Source organism: Marmota flaviventris, chromosome 13, assembly GCF_047511675.1.
Source record: "Marmota flaviventris isolate mMarFla1 chromosome 13, mMarFla1.hap1, whole genome shotgun sequence".
NCBI lineage: Eukaryota > Metazoa > Chordata > Mammalia > Rodentia > Sciuridae > Marmota > Marmota flaviventris.
Window position 1 is genome coordinate 66709668 of NC_092510.1, and position 25748 is coordinate 66735415.

At 36.0% G+C, this 25748-nt stretch overlaps 1 protein-coding gene and 1 non-coding gene across 13 annotated transcripts in view; both read right to left on the bottom strand.

Annotated features, from left to right (window-relative positions):
- Window positions 1-25748, bottom strand: part of Ubap2 (ubiquitin associated protein 2) — a 102104-nt gene that overhangs the window by 22629 nt on the left and 53727 nt on the right. For 11 of the 12 annotated variants that reach the window (XM_027931010.2, XM_027931008.2, XM_027931006.2 and 8 more), the window contains 8 exons: window positions 24495-24598; window positions 19467-19519; window positions 14320-14387; window positions 11533-11722; window positions 7569-7782; window positions 4642-4916; window positions 3662-3831; window positions 2176-2389 (listed from right to left, as the gene is read on the bottom strand). In XM_027931010.2, the coding sequence (XP_027786811.2) occupies window positions 2176-2389; window positions 3662-3831; window positions 4642-4916; window positions 7569-7782; window positions 11533-11722; window positions 14320-14387; window positions 19467-19519; window positions 24495-24598 (1288 nt within the window). The remainder of the gene's footprint in view (window positions 1-2175; window positions 2390-3661; window positions 3832-4641; window positions 4917-7568; window positions 7783-11532; window positions 11723-14319; window positions 14388-19466; window positions 19520-24494; window positions 24599-25748) is intronic. The other variant, XM_071600707.1, reaches the window with a different exon arrangement.
- On the bottom strand, window positions 11318-11398 carry LOC114089328 (small nucleolar RNA SNORD121A). The gene has a single exon (XR_003582154.1). It is a non-coding gene; the product is annotated as a small nucleolar RNA SNORD121A (small nucleolar RNA).

Sequence of the window (25748 nt, forward strand, 5' to 3'; positions counted from 1 at the left end):
AAAAAGACCCACCACATTATGATTGTCTTCTTAGTGCTATGAAAGCTTTTTCCTAAACTGGAAATTTATTTTTCAGGGCATAATCTACACAATGTAAAATGTGCAAGCATGTTGTATGAGTGTGCATGAAGATGGTAGGAGGGGCTCCTCTGAGACAAAGGTTTAGATTTTTACTAACAAGATTAGTCACTACCAGCACTATTAATAAAAAAAAAATGTTAGCTTTTTGAATTCACTTAGCACCAGGTGAAGTGGTGACATCTATAATCACAGCAATTCAGGAGGCTGAACAGGAGGATTCAAAGTTCAAAGACAATTTCAGCAACTTTGTGAGCTCTATCTCAAAAAAAATTAAAAGTGCTGGGGATACAGCTCAGTGACAGAAGACCTCTGGGTTCAATGAAACCCAGTATCAAAGGGTTTTCTCATTTAAACTTGATGGTACACTCCTGTAATAGCGACAACTTGAGAGGCTAAAGCAGGAAGATCCCAAGTCTGAGGCCACTCTGAGCAACTTAGCAAGACCCCGTGTCAAAATAGAAAAATAAATTAGATGGACTGTGGATGTAGTTCAGTGGTAGAGCACCCCTGAGTTTAATCGCCATTACACCCAAGTAAATGAATATAAAATAAATAAATACAAGCATAAATAAATTCACTTAGAAATCTTGGACACAGAGTTATAGATGTGAAATTCCAAGATACCATGTCATATTTACAAAATGATGTCAAGTGATAAAAGGAAAACCAAATTGAGTGTGTAGTGATTTTTCTCCAAATATTTAACAAAAAAACTTCAAAAAGTAAAAAATTATAAATACCCATATCTTATAACTTCCATTGAATAATTAACATTTTCTTGCCACTATCTTATCTCCTAATTGTCTTTTTTAAATATATACATATATTCTTAGTTGTTGATGGATCTTTATTTTATTTACTTATATGATGCTGAGAATCAAACCCAACCCAGCCTCCTAATTGCTTTTGCTGCATTTCAAATTAAATTTGTATACACTAGTACTCTTCAGCATGCAAATCGCTAACTAGAACTCCACATCTGTTTACCATATTTATTAAGAGGATCATTTGGTGAGTTTCAAGAAACACATACACAGATAAGCCAAATTCCTTATCAAGATATAGAATACTGCCGTCACATTGAAAAATTCATTTATGTACACAGTGATTTTAATTTCACAAGAAATGCAGACAGAAGAAATGAGCTGAAGATACACCTAGAAAGTGTTCATAGTGGTTTGGAAGGAATACATGAGATTATAGAATTAAATTTATTTCCTGCAAGGCAGATGTTACAAGTATGAGCTACTTTAAATTGTTAATGGGATACATGAATAAAAACAGTTGAATTGGCCTAGTATGTTTCTGTTTCTTTTACTTTTTAAGTTTTCTTCTAAGATTCTCGGAACATATTTGTACAATTCAACTTAAAAGAAAACCTCTCACTGGCAATAATAATCAGATATGCACAAAGCAATCCTCTGCAGAGGAAGACTTTGAAATATGACAGATATTTCACTTTTTTAAAATATTTATTTCTTTAGTTTTAGGTGGACACAGTATCTTTATTTCACATTTATGTGGTGCTGAGAATCAATCCCAGTGCATCACGCATTCTAGGCGAGCTCGCTACCACTTGAGCCACATCCCCAGCCCTAATTTTTTTTGTTTTGTGGTGCTGAGGATTAAACCCAGTGCCTTGTGCATATGAAACAAGCACTCTACCAGCTGAGCTATATACCCAGCCCTTTCACTTCTTTATCTATATTCCAGTATCATTAACAAAAGCTGAGTAGATAATACATAATTATAAAATAATAAATATAGCTATGGTAATGTGGAATAATATCCAGTCAATGAAAAATTATCAGTAACACAAAGATGAGTACAAGAATCATTTAGAATGCACACATATCAAACCATATAGGTGCATCCAGTACCAATGCTTGTACTACTTAATAGTCTTGGTTTTCTCCACTAAGTATGTGTAGTTACATGCATGAGCTCTAGAGATGCCTGCTACAACCAAACTCAACATAACTATAAAGATTCTCCTCAAAAGGTTGGTGGATTTCAAGACAAAATCTTGTCCTCAAAGCATAACTTATCATACACTAGTATTGCCAAGGAGAAGAAACCAGAAGTACCACTTACTATAACAGTTCCTGGTGCTGACTCTGATGGACTCACAGAGCTTTGATACACAATCCTATTGTGCACAGAACTCTGGTCATAGGAGGAAGATGTTGTTACTGGACTAGTGGAGCTGAGGGATGAGCTGGTCAGACTGGAGGAGGTAATGACTGAAGTTGTATACGTGGAGTTCTGTACAGCACTGGTCATAGGTAAAGAGGTATTCAAAGGATCACTAAAAAGAATAAAAATATCAGACATAGATTGATGTTGCTTGACATAGGTATCATTAAACAGAACCATATTATCAATTTACTGATATATTCTATATTTTATTTATTTTTATATGGTGCTGAGGATGGAACCCAGGACGTCATGCATGCTAGGCGAGTCTTCTACCGCTGAGCCACAACCCCAGCCACTTTTATATTCTAAATTAAACATGCAACTAAAAATTTACACTACTACATTCTATTAAAGTTCAACAATTCCTCTCCCCACCCCCAAACAAGACTAACAGATGAGGGGATATCTTTAGGAATCCTTAAGATATTTTAATGAATCAGTTATCTAGAACCATGTAACTCAAGGTAACTCAAAACAACCAATTTTGGGCCTTTGAACATGGAAAACTGACAAAATCTCAAATCTGGGATTTCCTTTTGTTTTTTAAAGTTGTAGTCAGACACAATATCTTTATTTTATTTATTTACTTTTATGTAGTGCTGAGGACTGAACCCAGCACCTTGCACGTGCTAGGCAAGCGCTTTACTGCTGAGCCACAACCCCAGCTCCCTAGGACTTTCTATTATAAAATATTCCACTGGAAGAAAATTAGTATTGTAAAGATGTAGAGGAATTGGATCCTTCCTAGATTACTGGAAGAAATGTTAAGATGATGCAGTTAAGACACCCATCCCCCCCAAAATATGCACTTACTTTGGAAGAAGTCTGAATACAACAGTTACCATATGACCCAAAACCTCTACCCCTAGTTATATATCCAAAAAAAGAAAGTACCCAAAACTTGTAATGAATGTCCAGAGTAACATGAGTCACTATTACCAAAAAGAAGAAAGAAATCAAATGTTCCCCAAATAATGAATTGATAAACAAAATATGGCCTATATTTTGTTCCATGAAATGTTTGGCCAGAAAAAGGATACATACAACTTATGTTAAGTTAAAGAAGACAGACACAAAAGGTCACATCTTACATGACTTTAGATGTATAAAATGTCCCAAGTTAGGCAAATCCTGCACAGATTAATGGTTGTCAAGGGGTGGCAGAGAGAAGAGAATCTGGGAGTGGCTGCCACAGGTATGAAGTTTCTCTTGGGGGTAAAGGAAGAAAAGCTCTGGAATTAAACATTATTGATGGCTGTATAAACTTATTACCATGGATATATTATTACCTCTATGACATGATTTCTTAGGCTCTATTTTATTTTGAACAGAAAAAAAAAAACAAATTTGGTCAAATCCAGAGAAGTGGAAAGTTTTATACCTTAAAGACTTGGAATACAAGCTGATGGGAATCTGATTACTATTTTCACAGCATGGAGCTGATCCAAATTCACAGAGAGAAGGTTCTGATCCAAATTCCAGGGCTCCGAACTGAACATTTAGTCCTGTGACATCTGCTGAACCAGGCATCTCCACTGCAGTAGCTGGATTCTGAAAAGGCAAAGCTAAGCTATCTTGACAGGGACTCCAAGTCTGAAAGGCTTATAACACGGCCAAGCAAATAACGGGGTTCCCTGGCTATAAAGGCAGAAACAAGGAGTAAGAGACAGAAAAAAAGAAAAAAGGATATGATCCTTTAAAAAGAGAGTGAAGGGCCAGGCATGGTAGCATACACCTGTAATCCCAGCAGCTCAGGAGGCTGAGGCAGGAGGATCACTAGTTCAAAGCCAGCCTCTTAGTGAGGCACTAAGCAACTCAGTGAGACCCTGTCTCTAAATAAAATATAAAAAGGGCTGGGGATGTGGTTAAGTGCCCCTGAGTTCAAGCCCCAGTACCAGAGAGAGAGCAACAGACACACACATACTCTGAAGGGAAAAGAGCAACAAAAAATTAAAGGTCATATGGGAATGGTCAGTATAAATGGCACCCATTGCTTTTTAAAGCAGTTGGAATAGAGTTGAGGCAGTGGGTGAGTGTACACTGAACAACATATTTTCAGGAACATACAAATTACGAACTTATTAACTGGTCATAGATCCACACAGCCTCCAACTATGGCACATAGCAGGATACATAAGAAATAGAGTGCTTTTAGCCAATTCTCAAGTCTGCGTTTGAATTAAAAGACTCTGGTTCTCAGTACAAAGCTATTCCCTGTAAATTATCCCAGTCACTGAGTAATGACCAAATCCTCAGTTTTCAAACACTGCATTACAGTTTCTAAGCCTAGTATCCCACTATATGAGCTAGATTATCATCCACCAAATCCTTGGGGCAAAGACTTCATGATGGAATACCCACCTTAGAAGCTGGAGGCATCCGTCGCTTAGGGAGTTTAATGTGTTTGAGCTGTGGTTGGTGGGCAGATACAGCAATATTTTCAACAGCCATGTTAGGGAGCTGCAAAAGTTTGTTCATAGCAGAGATACTGTCCCCAGGTGCTGATTCTCGGTGTTTTGACTGGGAAGCAAAGGACTCCAAACCAGGAGTAGAAATGCTAACTGCCTGGGTCTGGTGCTGTTGTCGCTGGTTCATCTGACTAAGAACTGGGGATGGCTCAGGCTGAGATTTGAAATCTATGAAATATGTAAAGGGAGAAAAAAAAAGAAGAAGAAGAAGAAGCAACAATTATTTTGCAACAAGAATTTCAAAATCCCTCTTGTAACCTCAGTGATTATGAAGAGGTCAATCACCACCAGTTTCTATGATCATCTTCTAGTTGAATCTCTTGAGCCAGACAGACAGAAACACACACTGAGGGGATGGGGAGAAAGAGAAAATAATTAAAATGTATAATATAGTAACTGGAAAAGAATGCCAAAGTAGGTTTATACCTTATTTCTTATGCAGAGAGGACATATATTTTATGCTAGAGAATATGGAGCAGGGATGTTTACAAACACTATTAAAGTGCTACATGTGCGTGTCCATTAGCTAACAGATAATTATGTTTTTATTGTTTATGGCTTTGTTTTGTGTGTTTGGGGGCGGGGGGTTGGAGACAGTTTTTGCATGTTGCCCAGGTTGGCCTTGCACTCACAATCCTCCCATCTTAGCTATCTGAATATTCAGATCAATAGACACACGTCCCAGGCACCTGGTTGTGTTTTATGGGTTGCATACATAACTTCTGTGTGTGTTCCTTAGTATTAAACCCAGATGTGATTTACTACTGATCTATCCCTTTTTATTTTTTGAGACACGGTCTTGCAAAGTTGTCAAGGCTGAACTGAAATCATCCTCCTGCCTTAGCTTCCCAAGCAACTAGAATTACAGGCATGCACCACCCCAGCCACTTGAAAAAAAAATTTTTTTTTTTGGTAGATGAACACAATATGTTTATTTTATTTATTTATTTGAATCCAATGCCTCATGTGATAGGCAAGCATTCTTACCACTGAGCCACAACTCCAGCCCTACATGTATCTTTTAAAACTTATTTTACTTTGAAAAATAAATGTGATGTTACAAAATTTAAATAGGAATGAATATGAAGAATACAAATCTTCCTTCCATTGCTGCTTTCATACTTAGTCTAGAGGCAAGCACTGTAACCATTTCATGGTTATCTTCAGAGACACTGCATCGAAATACACAGATACACTATATACCTTAATTTTTGTGTGTTCATGTGGATTTTTCTGAAATGCCACCTCTGTCATATGGGAGAGACATGGGGAATATTTTTTTTTTTTTTGGTAAAGGAACACATAATATAAATTTTAATTGTTGAAAGTTATCTGTCAGAAACTACTCAACGCTGAATTTGTGGGAAATAGCCAGACTTCGGCTACACTGGCTGAGTTCCAACAAAATATAATTTATAAAAACTAAACGGCAGATCCAGTTTAGGTGAATCCATTTCTGAACCTGGGATTAGAAGCATGTATGGAAAATACAAACTTCATAAAGAACATGGGAATAACATGCTTACAATCTAAATATTTCTATCACTTCTATTTTTTAGAGGGAGAGGGAGGTGGGTACCAGGGATTGAACTCAGGGGTACTCGACCACTAAGCCACATCCGCAGCCCTATTTCGTATTTTTATTTAGAGACAGGGTCTCACTGAGTTGCTTAACACCTCGCTTTTGCTGAGGCTGGCTTTGAACTCGCAATCCTCCTGCCTCCTGAGCTGCTGGAATTACAGGCCTGCACCACTGCAGCTGAACAGATGAGGCTACAACTGCTATAATAAATGTCTGCCTGAAGATGACCCTTGGCTGGCATCTGGAACCTGGAACGTTGGGGTGTGCTAAACAACAGGTACCAACACATCAACCAAAATAAGTGGCTCATTGTGCCTAAAATGTCTATATAAAGAACATAGTTTATGCCCAACACCTGTTTTCCTTTAGGGAATCCCTAATTTTCTTATGCATTAGACAGAGGTAACTATGTATCCAACCTCGATAGAACCTCCCAAAGAGATTCCTTAGATTTCCTAGAAGTCATCTCAAGTACTTAGACATAGTAAGCCATTTCATCTACCATAGAAATGGGCTTCCATGTCTCTCATTAGAACTTAATAAAAAGAAGCCCAAACAACCAACTATTATCATTAAAATATCCCCCACTATTCCTTAAAACACTGGCAGGCAAGTTTAAGTAGGGAATGGTAGTTTAATATCACAGTATCTGTGAGAGTTCTGTTTAGAAAACATTCAACTTACACATGCAATACACACACAAATAGGAGAGAGCAAAGTTTGACCAAATGAGGTGGACACGTGCAAAATGTCAGAATAAGAAAACATTTCAGAGGGTACAGATTCCCCCCACCCCACCCAGAGCTGGGGATTAAACTCAGGGCTTCACACACACTAGGCAAGTGCTTTGTATTCCAAACCCATAAAAGGTATGATTAAAAATGTTGTCCAAGTTCCATCTTCTGTCACCACCGTGTTTCTACTAAGCTCAGAAAATTCTAGATATGCATTTACTCAAAGTGTTGTACACTCATATTTTCATGATACCTTGCTCTTATACATCTCTTCCAAGTATGAATGACTATTACTACTACTACTACCAACAACAACAAATAAATGCAAGTATTTTATAATACAAAAAAAGACTGTTGATTTAATTAAAAAACCATAAGAATTCTTCTTAGAAGAAATGCCTCTGGACAAGATCCACTTTACAGAGTTCACAAGTCAACACACTTTGCTAATGAGTTAGCATGTCTGCAGTAAAAGGCAAACCAGCACAGAAAATATATACTTACCAAAATGACTGAGAACAGAGGCCTGGGATGCCGAGGGCTTGAGGTCCCATGAAGTAGTAGTTTTGGGGGGACTCGTATTATTCTGCTGTGAATTCAGAGTGGTGGCAAATTGTCCCAAACTTGGAGCTTTTAAATGGTCCAAAATCTGGGAATTTGTGATATTTGCCATTTTTGATGGAGCAAGCTCTCCAAATCCTGAGCCAAGGACAGATGACTTTAAAGGGAAAAAAACAACAAATTCTTAGCAATACAGAATTCCTACCCAAGGCTTTAAAAACACAAGAATTTTCAGAAGTATTTTAAAAACTTTAACCTAGAAAATTGGAACTGGTAAGCCTCACTTTAGAAAAATACTATATGAAAAAAATGATGAAGATGCAGTAACTTACTAAGTAAATCCAACATTCCTTCCTGATTCTGACATGAAGTTAAAAGGAACAGAACTATTTGCCATAGATTTGAAGAATACTCTCATCCCCCAGCACTGATGATTGAACCAGAGGTGCTCTACCACTAAGATATATCCCCAGCCCTTTTTTATTTTGAGATAGGATCTTGCTAAATTGCCCAGGCTATCCTTAATCTGTTATACTCCTGCCTCAGTCTCCAGAAAACCTAGGATTACAGGTGTGCACCACCACAACCAAAACAATTTTTTTAAGTAATGCCTCAAATATACCATTAAACATCACTTCTTTAAACTGAAAAGAAAAAGTAAATGATAAACATGCTTGACAAACAAAACACAATACTTTCTTAATCTATGAAATACTGAATTCCTTTTTTTTTTCCCTTGGTCCTGGGGATTGAACCTAGAGCTTTGTGCATGTAAGCCAAGCCCTCTACCAAGGAGCTATGCCCTCAGCCCTTGAATTCTTTTTTGATTAGAATACGTTTAGTCACAAAAGACATAATCCCTGAGGTCACCCTTCAAGGTCAAATAAGGGTTATAGAAGAGAACTTAAAATGTTAATATTCAAAGATTAGACAAGGAAAGACATGAGTATTTCAGTGTGAGCAAATACCTTGTTTCCTGGAGGTTCATTTCAAGATTGGTTGAGGTTTTTCATACCAAGGATTAAACTCAGGGCCCTCGACCACTGAGCCACATCCCCAGCCCTAGTTTGTATTTCATTTAGAGACAGGATCTCCCTGAGTTGCTTAGTGCCTCGCTTTTGCTGAGGCTGGCTTTGAACTTTCAATCCTCCTACCTCAGCCTCCCAAGCAGCTGGGATTACAGGCATGTGCCACTGCATCCAACCATTTCAAATTTTTTTAGAAGACCAGAAACAACAAAGCTTCTTCATAAGTAAATTCACAAAAAAATAATGCTTTTCCTTCTCCATCTGTCCTGTCAAGTCAGATGTCAAGATCCAAAAAGAACAAAAGCCAAAGACTGAAAAATACAGGGGAAAAGCAATTGCCTTTTTCATTTTTAAGTCATCCTGATATGTTCTCTGACAAAATTACATGTCAAAACCATCCATGGTCAGTCAGCTTGGGGCTGTAGCTCAGTGGCAAAGCGCTTGCCTAGCATGCATGAGGCACTGGGTTGATCTTCAGCACCTCATAAAAATAAACAAATAAAATTAAGGCATTCTGTCCATTTACAACTACAAAAAAAATTTTTTTAAATCCATGGTCAAAAATAAATACTTCATATTCCCACAAAGTTACTGCAAGAAAACTGATGTGATTATTTTTCATTAATATTCAATGGCAGGGAATATTCCAGTTGTAAGGAAATCTAAAATTCTCCAATGTGAGCAAAATGCTACGTTGTGGGTTACTGTAACATATCAATCACAGATCTGATTCCATGACTCATAATATAGAACAAAACACAGAACACAGAAACAGTTGTATAAATATTACTGTCACTGGGTCAGATTTGCTGTCCATGTCACCACCAAACCCACAAAACCCAGTTCAAGCAAACCTGTTCAAGGAAGTCTACCTAAATGTTGCTCTCTTCTTCCTCATTTCTTATATAACCTCAATCATACATCAGCTAGCTTTACTGATGTACTTTGTGTGCACTTTACAACACAAAGAACTCAGTCAATCAACTGCTGGCTGCCCTAGGTAACACTTAGTACAGGACCTCCAATTGCCACCTAACCATTGAACCAATTTAAAAAGCCTTAAAAATATGTGTATTAATGGTACGCACATATTTATAATGCACATATAAACACATAGTACCCAAGTCCCAATCCCACAGATTGCAACTTATTTTGTCCTGTGTAATTTTCCCGATGTTTATAATTATATATGTTATATAATTATATTATGTTTATAATTAAACAGCAATAGCTTTGAGAATCACTGCTCTAGTGTAATACTACTCAAACAATTATTACTGCAGTCCTCAAGTTGTTGGTCATTACACAACCTACTGAATGGTTACTGTAAAAACTCAAGTTTTACTTATAAATTCATGACCACTTTGAGATCAGAAAATCACCAAGAACAGCATTATAACAGAGGCAAGTAGCAAGACACAGAAGAAAGGAGAGTTGTTGGTTCAATCAAAATTCAGGAAGTTTATTAGGCCTATCTCATAAAAGACAAAATACCATGTTCACTTCAAATCACTGACCCCACTCATATCAATGACACTACAAATGCAGGTACCCTGTCCAAAGTGAAGTGTGACTGCAAATAAGAGAGTGCAACGACATATCTGCATATTCAACTCTCAATTTTATCAGGGTACAGTGAACTACTTAATTCATGGAAGTGAAAATTCAGTTTCTTGACAATTGATCAAGTAAAACATGACACAGAAAGAAATAATTACCAGTAATGAAAGTTGTAAGTCTATGTTCATATCTTTTCCACCTCCCATCTGGCAGCTCTGAACATTCTACAGTTGGACATGGACTTCATTTCACCTTACTGCAACTACATCCTTTCCCAAGCTATGCTGGATCTAAGTTAAGCTTTACTCCAATCAGCCTATCTTCATATTCGTCACTAACAGGTCCAGAGTTCTTTCTGATGGGAGCCTAGCTCTCATCAAAAGTCACACAGGGACTGGGGTTGTGGCTCAGTGGTAGATCACTTGCCGAGCTGTGTAAGGCACTTAATTAGATCCTTAGCACTACATAAAAATAAACAAATAAAGGCATTAAAAAAAAAAAAAAAAAAGCTATACAGGGAGCACTGGATGACATTGCTTCAATGAAAACACATCCAAATAAGAGCCTTAAACTCTGACATTTTTTTAAAAAGCAGCCTTATTTTATGAAAAAAAGAAAAAGAAAATCGTAAAAACTATGAGCACCCCGGAAGACGTTAAAAGAATTGTTTTTACAGGATTTTATAGCAAGTTAATACTTACAAAGTTTGCATTTTTTTTGCGGGGGTGGGGGCGAAGTGTTATGGGACTTAACCCAAGGGGGCTTTACCACTAAACTATATATCCCCAGCCCTTTTTATTTTGAGACAGGATCACACTAAACTTCTCAAGAACTCACTAAATTGCTGAGAATGGCTTCAAACCTGCAATCCTCCCACCTCAACCTCCCAAGTCGCTGGGATTACAGGCAAGTGCTGCTATGCCTGGTCAAACTTTGGATTTAAGTAAACTTAAAACCAAATTAAAATTTTAACACATTGAGTATAGGCAGACTATATAACAAAATCCAAAAAAAGAAACCAAAAAATCATTAATAAGAATGCTTGCAATCAAAGTGATTGTTAGTTGAAAACTTATCATTAAAGGAAAAAAAATTTTTATCTTTGTCCAGGAAACTCAGTAATTAAATTCCACATGGAAACATCAGATATGTGCTTGGAAATTATCACATCATTGTTTTCTGGACCAAGATCTAATGTAGAAATATTATATTTTATACTAATTATGAGAACATAATTATAAGGTATGTGTCATACTCTACAATACAGCTGTTAATGGGTATATTCCTTAAAATCCCATACTGAAATAAAAGTAAATTACCAGACTGTGAGGAGAATAGGAATTGGCAGCAGTGGAGCTACCAGTTCCTGGTGCCATCTGATTGTTGTGTTGAGAATTTGTGAAGATAAGAGCTTGGCCAAAGCCCTGCTGTTGGGAGGTTTCAAAGGAGTTGACATCTGAGGCTTGACTGGGAGGGACAGGCTTCTGGAGCAAGGATACTAGATCAATGCTAAGCAGACAAAAAGCAAATCAGGAAACCAATTATAAGCAAATCTTACCAACTAATGAATCTGAGAAGTGAATCAATATAAAATAAATTTAAACTAGAAATCATCTAAGTGAACAGAATCTTTGTAAAATGAAATTGAAGACTGAAGATGGTGAAAAGGAAGACACCAATCACTAAAAACAGATTACAATGCCAGAGAGACTAAGGCATGACTTTGAAGAAAACAATAATGAAAAACTACTTGTCAATATTCACATAAATGACACATTGTTGACTGATATGAAAACCTGAAGCAATTATGAAAACTTTAATAATTTTCTAAAGTTTGACTCATTTTGTTTAGAATATTTTATCTTATTTATTATTTGGAACCAGAGTTTTTAAATTTTTCATATAGCAGAGTTTATCAACATTTTTAGAGAATGAGAACTTAACCGTGGTAGAAGATCTTGAATTCTCATGTTTACAATTAAATATCTATAAGAGTTTTACATTCTATCCTATAACCATATGTAATTTTCTCTCTGATAAATTCAGGTATAAAGGCACAACAAATTAACAAATACTTGATCCACTAGAACTCCTACAATGCCCCCAGAATGACAGATATTCAAATCTGAGAAACGTGGCCTAAAACCTGAAAGCATCAAGACGTAAAATTCAGATAATACTATGCACGAATGAGCGATCTTCCTATAATAGCTTCTCCAAACTTACCTACAAGGTAAGGTGAATCTTGTAGTACCTGTAAAAATGCACCAGATTACCTAAAATGGTGCTCTAATAATCCCTTCAAAGAACTGTTTCCATCAATATTCTAAACTGAAATTCTCAGCATGCCTGTTTTTGCTAGAGAACAAGTGTTTCCATTTTGGGGTCTATTTTTTTCTCCTTTTAAGACTAATCTTTAATTAAAATAATTCAGTACTTAATACTCATACACAGCAAATTTCTCAGCCCGAATTTCCATTCCTTATACATTGTCATTCCCTTACCCATAGCCAAGTTGAATTTCTAGACAAATATATCGGACTCCAAAATAATGTTCTCATTTATGGTAACCTAATACCTGGGAAACAAATCAAGGATAGTTTAAGACCTATAACCCATCATAAATATTGCTTGCATTACTATCAAAACCCAGAGAAAGTTGTATTCCAAAAAAGTTGTTAAGACATACATGTGGAAAAGAGCACATTATGCTTCTGAAAAATAAACAAACCACTAAAAAATTGTCAATTAATTTTTTTCCAAAAATGAAAATGGACAGGCATGGTGGTACACATTAATAATCCAAGCTACTCAAAAGGCTCAGGCAGAAGGATCACAAGTTCAAGGACAGTCTCAACAGCTTTGTGAGAACCGAAAAAATAAACAAAAGTTGGGTGGGAGTGGGGAAGATACTGTGGTTGCAGGTCAGTAGTGGAACACCCCTGAGTTCAATCCCTGGTACCATCAAAAAAAGAAAGAACGAACATGACTCTAGTAAATTTATTGAGTCACAAATATACTGAAGTTATGTGCGTTTAACAAGAAATTCCGAGCAATTCATACAATGGTGTATTATAAGATGTAACTTCCACTATTTTTATTTCCCTATAATAAGGTCTTACAGGGGCTGGGGATGAGGCTCAAGCAGTAGCGCGCTCGCCTGGGCATGCGTGCGGCCCGGGTTCGATCCTCAGCACCACATACAAACAAAGATGTTGTGTCCGCTGAAAACTAAAAAATAAATATTAAAAAATTCTCTCTCTCTCTCTCTCTCTCTCTTTAAAAAAAAGAAAATAAGGTCTTACAAATTATCTCATTTAGCATGAGACTGGGCATGTTAGGTTCAAAATTGCCTTCTTTTCTAAGATGTCACATACATCCAGGTTTTCATCATTCCAGGTCATTGCATTTTAAACCATTCTCATAGGTCTTTTATCATGAAAATTATGAGGAAATAATAATTTCCATTATCATGAAAAAAAATCAGACATCTAGTTCAATACACATTCTAAGAATGTTGTTGATGTCCCCAAAGTCCCTTCCTTTTCTTTGGTCTAGTAGATTAAATACTAGAACAACCCATATGAAATGAGAAGTTTGTATTAGGTTGGAGGAATATAAATAAATATGATTACATGAAGAAAAAAAGGAAGGATGTGGTTGTGGCTCAGAGGTGGAGCACTCGCCTAGCATGCATGAGGCAGGGGGTTGGATCCTCAGCACCACATAAAAATAAAATAAAGGTACTGTGTCCACCTACAACTAAAATTAAATGTTTAAAAAAAAAAAAAAAGAAATGAAAGGATGGAATGTAATTATTTATTCTGTCAAAAAAAATTTTTAAGTGAAACAGCCATTAAATAGGTTTAACAATTTACCACAACTGCTACCAAATCACAAAAATTATCACTATTTTTTAATCCATCAGTGAATACAACCCATTAGGAAATAATCAAAGATGTTAGGACACCAGGTAGAGGTAATTAAAGTTTAGTCTTAGATGAAAAAAGAAAATCAAAAAGAGACCCCAAAAAGAAAACTCTTGTCCTACAGCAAAATAAAATAAAAATTGCTTTTAATAATAAAGCACGGGCAAAAGTGCTTACCTTTGTGTAGGTGTGACATGATTCTCTGCTGGAACAGATGAGGCAGTGAAAACCTTTGTTTCAGAAAGCTGTATGGAAAGTTAGAAAAAAAATTTTTTTAATCTTATCCTATATAAAATATTTACAAAATCCCTAACAATTTTTAGTCATCAGTACTGGAATAAACTATAGGAGGGACCATGACAAGTAATTTTGTTCAGGTGATGGTACTCTTAGATCAGCCTACAAGAATGATTTCACATAAGGGAAAGGGAGAGAATAATGGAAAACAACACACTGAAAATCAACACATCTCACTACTCTATTTGTTATTATATAAAGTGGAAAGACCAAAAATTATCCCTGATGTTACTTAAAAAGATGGGAAAAAAGTAGAGAAGTAGGATCTAACTCAGTGGTTGGTTAGCACGCATGCATGAGGTCCTGGGTTTGATCCCCAGCACCACAAAGAAAAAAGGAGAAAAGGTGAAATAGTTGACATTTTCTTGCCCTAAGTAAAGATGTCTTTTATATTGCATTGATTAGTTATTTATATTTCCTTTTTAAAAATCACGGGTTTCTTATCTTGAAAACTAATTTTCTTGAATTACATAACACAAATAAACCACAAATAATCAAACTGAATAATTGAGTTTTGGCATATGTATACTCTCATGAAATCATCGCCAAAAATAAGACAATAAACACATTTTTTTTACTCCCCAAGTTTTCTCTTATCCCTGTATACCTCAATTCTACATATACTTGCATCCCCAGGAAAACAGTGTGATGTATTCTGGCACTATAGATTAGGATGCATTTTCTAGTAAATGGAAAAAAATTAAAATATGCATTCTTTTCCCTGCCTTCGTTCACTCATCATATTTTGAGATTTGTGCATATTGTTTTAATTCACTTTTGGGGCACTCAGGATACATTTTTCAATGGACATTAATGAAAGATACGTGTTCTTTTTAGAATAGGTTGAAAAATGTTCTAATGAGATAAATTGGAAAAAACTAATAAAAATGCAATTATTATTTTTTTCATAATACATATATATTTTTAGTTGTAGTTGGACACAATACCTTTATTTACTTATTTATTCATTTATTTACTTATTTGTTTGTTTGTTTATGTGGTGCTGAGGATCGAACCCAGTGCCTCAAACGTGCTAGGCAAGCACTCTAATGATGAGCAACAACCCCAGCCGGGGTTCCTATAATTCTTATCAGCCCTATAGGTCTCAGAATTCTGAAACACTGTAAGATCAGATTTCCCAAGGCAGTAATATGCAAAAGCAGGGCCAGAGCAGACACCAAAAGGTGCTTAACTAATACTGATTCAACAAGGAATTGTGCTGCACCCTATTTTGAAGTAGTATTTTAAGGCCCTTCTATGAATCTATTTTTGCCTCAAGGAAACTTACAAATTTAAGTTCCTAAGTTCAAGGACAGCATCAGCAAATTAGCAAGGCCTTAAGTGTCATATTGAGTCCCTGTCTCAAAATAAAAAATAAAAAGGGCTGGGATATGGCTCAGTAGTTAAATGCCCCAGGTTTAATTCCCAGTACAAAAAACAAAAACACTAAACACCTAAAAACAAAAAAAAAAAATTAATAAATGGACAAATGCATTATACAGACATGTCTCAAAAGAAGAAATACAAATATCGCCAGGTGCCATGGAGCACACCTGTAAGCCCAGCAACTCGGGAGGCTGAAGCAGGAAGATCAGAGAGTTTAAAGCCAGCCTCAGCAACTTAACAAGGCTCTAAGCAACTCAGGGAGACCCTGTCTCTAATAAAATATAAAAAAAGGGCTAGGGATGTGGCTCAGTGGTTAAGTGCCCCTGGGTTCAATCTCTGGTACCAAAAAAAAAAAAAAAAAGTCCATCAAGAATACAAAAAGATGTTCAACATTATTAGCATATCAGGAAATGCAAATCAATACTATACTGAGATTTCATCTCCCCCCAGTCAGAATGGCCTTCATTAGGAATACAACATTAACTGCTGGAGAGGATGTGGAGAAAAAGGACTAACTAAATTTTTACATTGTTGGTGGGATTGTAAATTAGTACAACCACTATAGAAATCAGTGTGTAGGTTCCTCAGAAAATCAGGCATGGAACCACCACGACTCAGATTCTACTTCTCGGTATTTATCCTAAAGAATGAAAGTCATACTAAACCAATACATGCATACCCATGTTTACAGCAGCACAATTCACAATAGTCAAACAATGGAACCAGCCTAGGTATCACCAACAGATGAACAGATAAAGAAACCATGCTGTTTATGCACAGTAGAGCTGTATTCAGACATAAAGAAAAATTAAATTAGGGCTGGGGATGTGACTCAAGCGGTAGCACGCTCGCCTGGCATGCGTGCGGCCCGGGTTCGATCCTCAGCACCACATACAAACAAAGATGTTGTGTCCACTGAAAACTAAAAAATAAATATTAAAAAAAAAATTCTCTCTCTCACACTCTCTCTAAAAAAAATAAATAAATAAATTATGTCATTTGCAGGAAAATGGATGGAACTTGAGAGTATTATGTTAAACAAAAAAAGCCAAACTCAGAAGGTCAAGGGTCATATGTTCTCATATGTGAAAGTCAGAAAAAAGGAAAAGGAAAAGTGTGGGGGGTGGAGAGCTCATGAAAATCAAAGGGAGATCAATAGTGGGGGTGGTGCAGGAGGAAGAAGGGAAAAAGTGTTGGGAAGTCATAATGGTCAAATTGTTTTGTTATAGTGTGTGTATATATAAATATACAACAACAAATCCCATCATTATGTACAACTATAATGCCCCAATAAAATAAAATAAAGTAGGAAAAAAAAAAAGAATTCTATCTTAAGCCAGGTGTGGTGACACAAACCTGGAATCCCAACTACTTGGGAAGCTGAGCAGGATTCCTAGATCAATGTCATTCTCATCAATTTAGCCAGACACTCAGCAACTTTGTCTCTGTCTCAAAAAAGAAAAACGACCAGGGACATAGCACAGTGGTAAAGTTACCTTGAGTTCAATCCCCATCCCAAAGAACAAACAAAACAAAACAAACAAAAAACACAGTAAAATAGATCTTTTTAAAATAAGGCAAGATACCATAGACTACTCACTTTAACATCCCTTTGCCACTAGTGCCCACTCCTCCACTAATTCAAATTATCATGTATCTAGTCTAGCCCCTCACTATTACAGATATTTTATATCTGTATGATCCAAAATCTAGGACAGCCAGGAGTAGATAACATCATACCACAAGGAAGTATGGTTAGTATATAGAAGAATAAAAATATACCCTAAATTTCCTAAATTTCCAATCAAATGAGCATCCCTACTCTCTCACTCTTACAGCACCTTCCCTGTTAGCACTTATTATGTTTTTAAAATTACTACTAAATCTGGCTAAGTTTTGTAGAAACACTTGTAATTGAATTCACTAAAAGTAACATTTCTGGGCTGGAGGTATATAGCTCAGTAGTAGAGTGCCTGCCTAGCATGCTCTAGGCCCTGGGTTTGATCACCAGTGCCATGCGGGGAAGGGGAATGCTTTGTTATTATTTGACAGTGTGAAGTGGCATGCCCAACAGTCAGTCTCAACTACTTGGGAGGAAGAGGCAGAGGATCCCTTGAGCCTAGGCATTTAAGGACAGCATAGGCAACACAGCCAGAATTCGTTTATTAAAAAAAAAAAAAAGTCCTTTATATTTTTATTTTTTAAGGTTTTTTTTTAGTTTTTATTTTATTTTTATGTGGTGCTGAGGATCAAACCCAGTGCTTCACACATGCCAGGTGAGCGTGCTACTACTTGAGCCATATCCCCAGCCCCATATATTTTTATTTTTGATGATGCTGGTGATTGAACCCAGATCCTCACACAGGATACTCTACCACTGATCATTATGTCCATCCCCTCCAAAAGTCCTTAATTTTTGCAAGGTAAACATGAATCTATATTACAATGTTTTCATCTATTTTTAAAGGCTTTTTTTTGGCAGTACTGGGGATGAAAGCCAGTACCTTGTGTGAACAAGGCAAACGTTCTACCACTGAGCCACATCTCAGCCCACTAGAGTGTTTATTTTGGTCTCCCTATTACCACCACCACTAGTACTAGACATTAAACTCAGGGACACTTCTATATTCCTAGCCTTCTTTAGTTTGCATTTTGAGACTAGGGCTCACTAAGTTGCTAAGGCTGGCTTTGAACTTGTGATCTTCCTGCCTCAGTCTCCCAAATAGCTAGGGTGGGCACTATGGGGTTTCTAAAACAGTGCCTGGAAGCCAAATGATGCTGTATGTAAAGGAATGCTCATTCCTCTCTTCACAAATAAAAAAAAAAAAAAAAAAAAAATTAAAAACAAAGAATCGGGGAAAATTGCCCTGCCTAATGTCATTAAACAACTCAGGTAAATCCGGACACGGTGGCATACACCTATAATCCTAGTGACTGGTGAGGCTGAGGAGGATCAAATATTTTCAAAGCCAGCCTCAACAACTTAGTGAGGCCCTAAGCAACTTGGCAAAACAATGTCTCAAAATAAAAAACAGAAATATAAAAAGGGCAGGGAATGTGCTCAGTGGTAAAGTGCCCTGGGCTCAAACCTTGGTACCAACAACAACAACAAAAAAAGTCAGGTAGAAATGATGCTGCTTCTTTCCCAAGTACTCCTAGCATGGATGAAGCCTTGAATTCCATTCCCAGTGCTGGGGGTGGCGTGGGAGTTTATGTATCCAAAAAATGGGGGTTAAGTGGGGAATCAGAACAACTTACCCAGGTTAGTTTAAACCATGAGCCAAAACATAAGACTCTCTCCTTTCACAAAAACACTTTAAAGAATAAGGATTACTCCACAAATTTAGGCTACAGTCAGTTGGCTATCAATATAAATAAAACAGAAAACACTTTAAAAATGATTTCATTTCTATTTAACATATGGTCACTTTTTAGCAGACATATGCATAAAATCACATGATCCTTGCAAACCTGAACCAACCAACTGCCTTCTAAGAATCATATGCTTAAAAAGACAGGTAGCTCTAAGAATACAGCTAGTAAAAGAAGCCAAGATGAAATAAAGGATCCAGTTTTCCCCCAAGCACAGGTGCCCACACCAAACACCAAAAGATGGGTCTGATTTGACACCAAACACTTACATCTTCATTCCAGTCCTCTGTTGGCCACTCCTCCACAGAATTCTTCCAGGCATCTGTTGGGAAATGAAAACCAAAGAATACAGCTCAAAGTCAAATATCATCCTTAATCCTACTGATTCTTTTTCATGTACCATGCAAGAAAAAAAAAAAAATCATATACCCCTTTTAGCAATCAGATTATAACTCAAGAAATATGACATTCTTAATCTATTCTCAATAAAATCAGGAATGTTTTCAAATGCAACTTAGCGTTACATACATAAAATTAAATATATGTCTCAAATTGATTATTCCACCTCAATTAAGTAATACCCAAGCAATCCTACCATGATTAAGGAAATACAAGCTGGAAACTATCAAAAAAAAGAAAAAGAAAGAAAACATGAAACAGCATTTTAAAAAAATGCATTTAACATTTAACTAATCTCTTATAGAATGCCTTAAAGTAGAAACAATATTCATTTTTAAGGCAGATTTGCCCAAGACCCTAATTCACATGAATTACAGAATTACCAAATCTAGAGATGCGACCTTTTAATAAAAAATATTAGATCCAATGCATGGTTTCCTCACAGATCCCCCCAAAAATTAACAATTCTGCTGCTCTGATCAGGTCTGCTACCATAATAAGTCCAGAGGAGCTGGAACAGGTAGAAAGTATGTGTTCAAACAGTTCTCACAGAATATTATACATACAGCATTTATAAGTGCTTTGAAGAAAAAATGTTGCTATACAAAAATGCTAACTTATGTAAGTACAGCATTTATTCCCCTACATTTCAAAGCATGCATGTAAACACATTAACTATAGAAATTACTTTTAAATAGTAAGGAATCAAAGCATTAACCATAACCACTTCTAGAAAAAGGGACTGTGGATGTTTTCAGTTCCTTCATGGGAAGAAAGGAATTAAGCATCTGACATGCAAAATCCTATTTTGCTTCAAGTTTGTGTGTAAAAAAAAAAAAAAGTAGGGAAACACTTCTGCTTTAAAAAAAAAAAAAAAAAAGGAACAGAGGTAACCAAATCTAACTCCCTTGACATCGTGTTAATAATCTAACATCCAACTTCTTCGTGTTTCTGAGGAAGAATCCTTATTGATGGAACATTTTTAATAGAATATCCTAAACTTAGGATCAGTTATGGCAAACAGTCACAAAATACATGGATTCAAACAGCACAGGTTCCTCTAAATTGTCATAAATACTATGCTACTCTATGGATGAAAAAATGTAGATAATTCAAAATTGAAAATATTTCTGGTTGTGGAGAAACCTATATATGTTGCTTACAAAACTCAGCTATTACTCTGAACCACAGGACATGTATGCCCAGAATGAAAACCATGGATCCCAAATACCTCCTGCCTACTTCTTCAGTATCTCTTGACGGCTGTGTCTGTGAATTGTTAATAAAATTCAATTCAAGGGGCTGGGATGGTGGCTCAGTGGTAGAGTGATGGCCTAGCATGCATGAGGCACTGGGTTCGATCCTCCGCACCACATAAAAACAAACTAATGTATCCACCTAAAACTAAAGATACATAAATAAATAAATAATTTTTTTAAAAAAAATTCAATTCAATAATTGAATTAATTAATTAATTAATCTGATCCTTTGTGTTGTCTCATCATGATTTCTCCAGAAGTGACATAAGTAAAATATGAATCTCTCTGAATAAAGGTATTTTCTTAAAGGTAGAAAGAAGATGGCTATTAAAAAAAAAAACTATTAGCAACTGCTCCTAATAGGAACCAGTACAGCTGGCCAGCATAGGCAACTACGCAAAATCTAGTTCATAACAACAAGGGCTGGGGCTTTGGCTCAGTAGTAAAGTGACCCTGGTTTCATTCCCCACTATGGGAGGCTGAGTACTGGGGATACAGCTCAACGATGCAGTACTTGCCTAGCATATGCCAGGACATGGGTTCAATCCCCAGTACCAAAATAAATAAATTTCAGATGAATGATTTATGTTCAACTTAACTTGATGTTAGTCCTCTAATGATGCAACCTAAAAAGCCACATAGGAAAAAGAAAAACAACAAATATTCTGTAGCACCTTGAATTCCAATCTATAAAACTTTTTCAAAATCTTGTCAAATGGATGTGAAAATATTAAAAAAAAATAATTTTTTAGCTATCATTTATAAAAACAGAAAATATTATAATCATTTTATAAATGACCTTGTATATACATACCAACCACTGAGCTACATCTCCCAGCCATATATCTAACTCTGTTTAAAAAAAATTTTTTTTTTGTACTGGGGACTAAGACCAAAGGGCTTTACAACTGAGCTACATTCCAGTTCTATTTTTTATTTTAAGACACGGACTTGCCAGGCACAGTGGTGCCTGCTTGTAATCCCAGGAACTCAGGAAACTGAGGCAGGAGAATCACAAGTTCAAGAAGCTAGCCTCAACAATTTAGTAAGGCCCTAAAGCAATTTAGCAACACCCTATCTCAAAATTTTTAAAAATAGATAAAAAGAGCCAGAAATGTGGGGCAGTGGTTAAGTGTCCTTGGGTTCTAACCCTACTACCAAAAAAAAAAAAATAAAAGAAAGAAAGGATCTCACTAAATTGCTTAGGGTAAGACTGACCTCAAATCTTCAATCTTCCTGTCTCAGCCTCTTGAGCCTCTGGGAATAACATGTGTACTTCGGCATGTGGCCCTAACTACAAACTTTTTAAATAAAACATTCATATATTTAAGTAAAAAAAAAACCCGTTTTCCCCCCAAAGGTATTTTTTATACTTTTTTTTTTTAATTTTAAGTTGCTGACGGACTTTTGTTTTATTCATTTATTTATATGTGGTGCTGAGAATCAAATCCAGTGCCTCACACATGCAAGGCAAGTGCTCTACCACTAAGCCACAACCCCAACCCTCAAAGGTATTTTTATTATATCAATGTAAACCCACATACACCTTCATACAATAATGTTTTTACAAGTTAAAGTTTAGAAAGAAAAAAGAAGACAAAATGTTTTAGTTAGTGTTTGCATCACTGTTACCAAACCAAAATAACTTTTTTTGGTAAATCCTAAGCTGTGTTGTGAGCATTTGATGCCAGGTTGTTAGATCAATATAATATTAAAATTTTTAAATATCAAGACAATGTAAGTACCCTTGAAAGAAAATGGTCAGCACTTGAAACACAGAGTCAAAGCTAAGTACAGGTAGTCCTGCTTCATCTGTGTTTTCTTTTTTCTTTTTCTTTTAATATTTATTTTTATTTTTTAGTTATATGTGGCCACAATGTTTTTATTTTATATTTATGTGGTGCTGAGAATCGAACCCAGTGCCTCATACATGCTAGGTGAGCGCTCTACCTCTGAGCCACAATCCCACCCCTTCATCTGTGTTTTCAATTTCTATAGCCCTACAAAATCCACAAATATTAAATGGTAAGTTCCAGAAAGACCAAGTATATTCTCATAACTTTAAAAAAAAAAATCCTGTAATTTTTTTTAAGTTGTAGATGGACACAATATGCTTATTTATTTATTTATTTGTTTACTTTTATGTGGTGCTGAGGATTGAACTCAGTACCTCACACATGCAAGGCAGGCACCACTGAGCTACAGCCCCAGCCCCCAGTATAGTTTTAATTGTTCTATTATGAGGCTATTATTGTAAACCTCTTAACAGTGGATCATTTGTTAATTAAATGACATCATAAGTATATGTGTATAGGAAAAAATACATAGTATGTGTGCATATTCACACACAAAAGGATACTATCTGCAGTTTTAGGTACCTTGGAACATACCTACCCAATAAGATGGGGGGCACCTATATGTAAACGTTGCATTAACTGTCCAAGGAGAAGTAAACTTACTACAATCCATACTGTGAAAAGATACTGTGACTCAAGCAATGAAGCTTAAGACTGATGACTCCTGAACATTCAAATTACATAACCTTTCATTGTTTTCATTCTCCATGTTAACCAAGCTCCCTTCCCACTTGAACTTTTCAATCTGTTTGGCAGATACTATTTTTTTACCAAATTTATAAATTAGCATTCTGACCATACCCAGTCTTACTGGAGATTGAAGTCAGGGACACTTTAACATTGAGCTACATCCCCAGCCCTTTATTTTTAATTTTAAGATAGTGTCTCACTAAGCTTCCCAGGCTGACCAAAAATTTGTCTCAGCCTTCCAAGTTGAATGGAATTAAAGGTGTGAGCCATTTTTTACACAGGGTTCATGTTATAGATGTTTTGTCTTTTGATAACTTCCTATGTTTGGGGTCATATTTCATTCAGTTAATATTAATTTATGTTTTTACTAATATAATCTCAGTTGTGTATATTATTACCAATAAATCTTCTGAAGAGCTCTATGTAAACATTTGCCCATAAATTTCAGAAACAATCTGCTAATAGCAAAGATACAGAAAAACCTTCAAAAAGAATATTGCCCTAAACCCATCTCTTTATCTGGCCAATTAAAAAAAAAAAATTTAATTAATTCTTTTTGTCTACAGTAATAGGGATCAAATGCAGTAGTGGTTTTACCACTAATCTACATCTCTAGCCTTTTTATTTTTATTTTCCATTTTCAGACAGAGTCTCACTACATTGCTTAGTTCTGACCTCAAACTTGCGATCCTCCTACCTCAAACGCCAAATAGTTAGATGACAAGCATGTAGAAGTGTGCCCAACTATCTCACCAAATTTTAGTATACACCATTAACAGTGTTTAAATATTGCCATTCCAGTAAAAAGTCTTTGGCAATGAAACTGTATATGTATGCTACACATTCTGAAATTAAGTATGGCTAGATATTGATTTATACAGATTTCCTTATACTGCCTCTTTCTCAGAGTTCAGAAAGGGGGGGGAAAATCAAACTTATCAAGGAGATTTATAAGTGAGAGACTCTGGGGTAAGAACCAACTAAGATCATTCTCAGTTTAGTCTCCATTAGCACACTTGGGCTTTACCTTTGTAGGACAATATAAAACTCCCAAACATTTAAAACCCATCTCTAACAAAAACAGAACACTTACCAGGTCCCTCTTCTGCACCATTCTGAGTAGCTTCCCAAACTACTAGTTTTGTCCCACACCCATCTGTAGATGTAGAATCTGAATAGTCTGCAGGATTAAATGTCCTGGAGTTTAAAATAAGTAAAAATAAAGGCAAATGAAGCAAGCATCAAAGCCACAAAATTAACTGTACACAATCTTCTCATAAAATAAGCCCAGTTCCTCCTTGCAGCCACTTTAAAATCTTCTCCCTCCTTCTACTATTTAATTGCAGTGAATTCATCTAGCCTCCATGATGCAGATCTTCTAAAAAGGTAGGGATCTTCCATATAGCCTTGCAACATGGCCCTATTTTTCTACAACATGGTCTCTGCAATTTAAAGTAGCCATAGAGATCGGAAACATGTCTACGGTCATACCACCCTGAATATGCCCAATCTCCTGTGATCTTGGAAGCCAAACAGAATCGGTTAATAGTCAAACAAGAGACCTAGGAATGTTTAAAGTCAAAATAAAGGAATTAATAGGAAGTCCCAAAGAAAACTAATACATAACAAGTCTTTTCTTCTTTTTTTTAATACTTCTATTTTATTCACATTTTTTTAATGTGGTTCTGTGGATAGAACCTATTGCCTACACATGGTAGGCAAATGCTCTGCCACTGAGCTACAGCCCCAGGCCCAGTTATGAATCTTATTTTTTTTTTGGGTGGGGGAGTAATTTTTTTTCTTTTTATGGTATATTTATTTTTTACTTTTTAGTGCACGACAGTTATACATGATATATATATACAGTTATACATGGTTCCTTTTAACATATTCAGAAATGCATAAGATTTCTCCATTTCAATCCCCAGTACTATTTCCTTCCCTCCCTCCCTCCATTCCCCTCAATTATGAATCTTTTACAACAAAATTATGTCCTCTTTTATAGTACCAATGAATATAGACAAGAAAAGGTTTTGTTCAACATCCCTGATACATTCATTAAAATTCTACTGAACAACCCCATAAGGTAAGCAAAGGTCAAAATAAAAACTAATTTAAAAATTTTCAAAAAACAAGTAAACAGAAAAATCCACAAAATAATTTAAAGGTAATGGGATATACTTGGATATTTTAACATTCTTGCCAGTTTTTGTTTGTTTGTTTGTTTTAATATTTATTTTTTTTTTTTAGTTTTCGGCGGACACAACATCTTTATTTGTATGTGGTGCTGAGGATCGAACCCGGGCCGCACGCATGCCAGGCGAGCGCGCTACCGCTTGAGCCACAT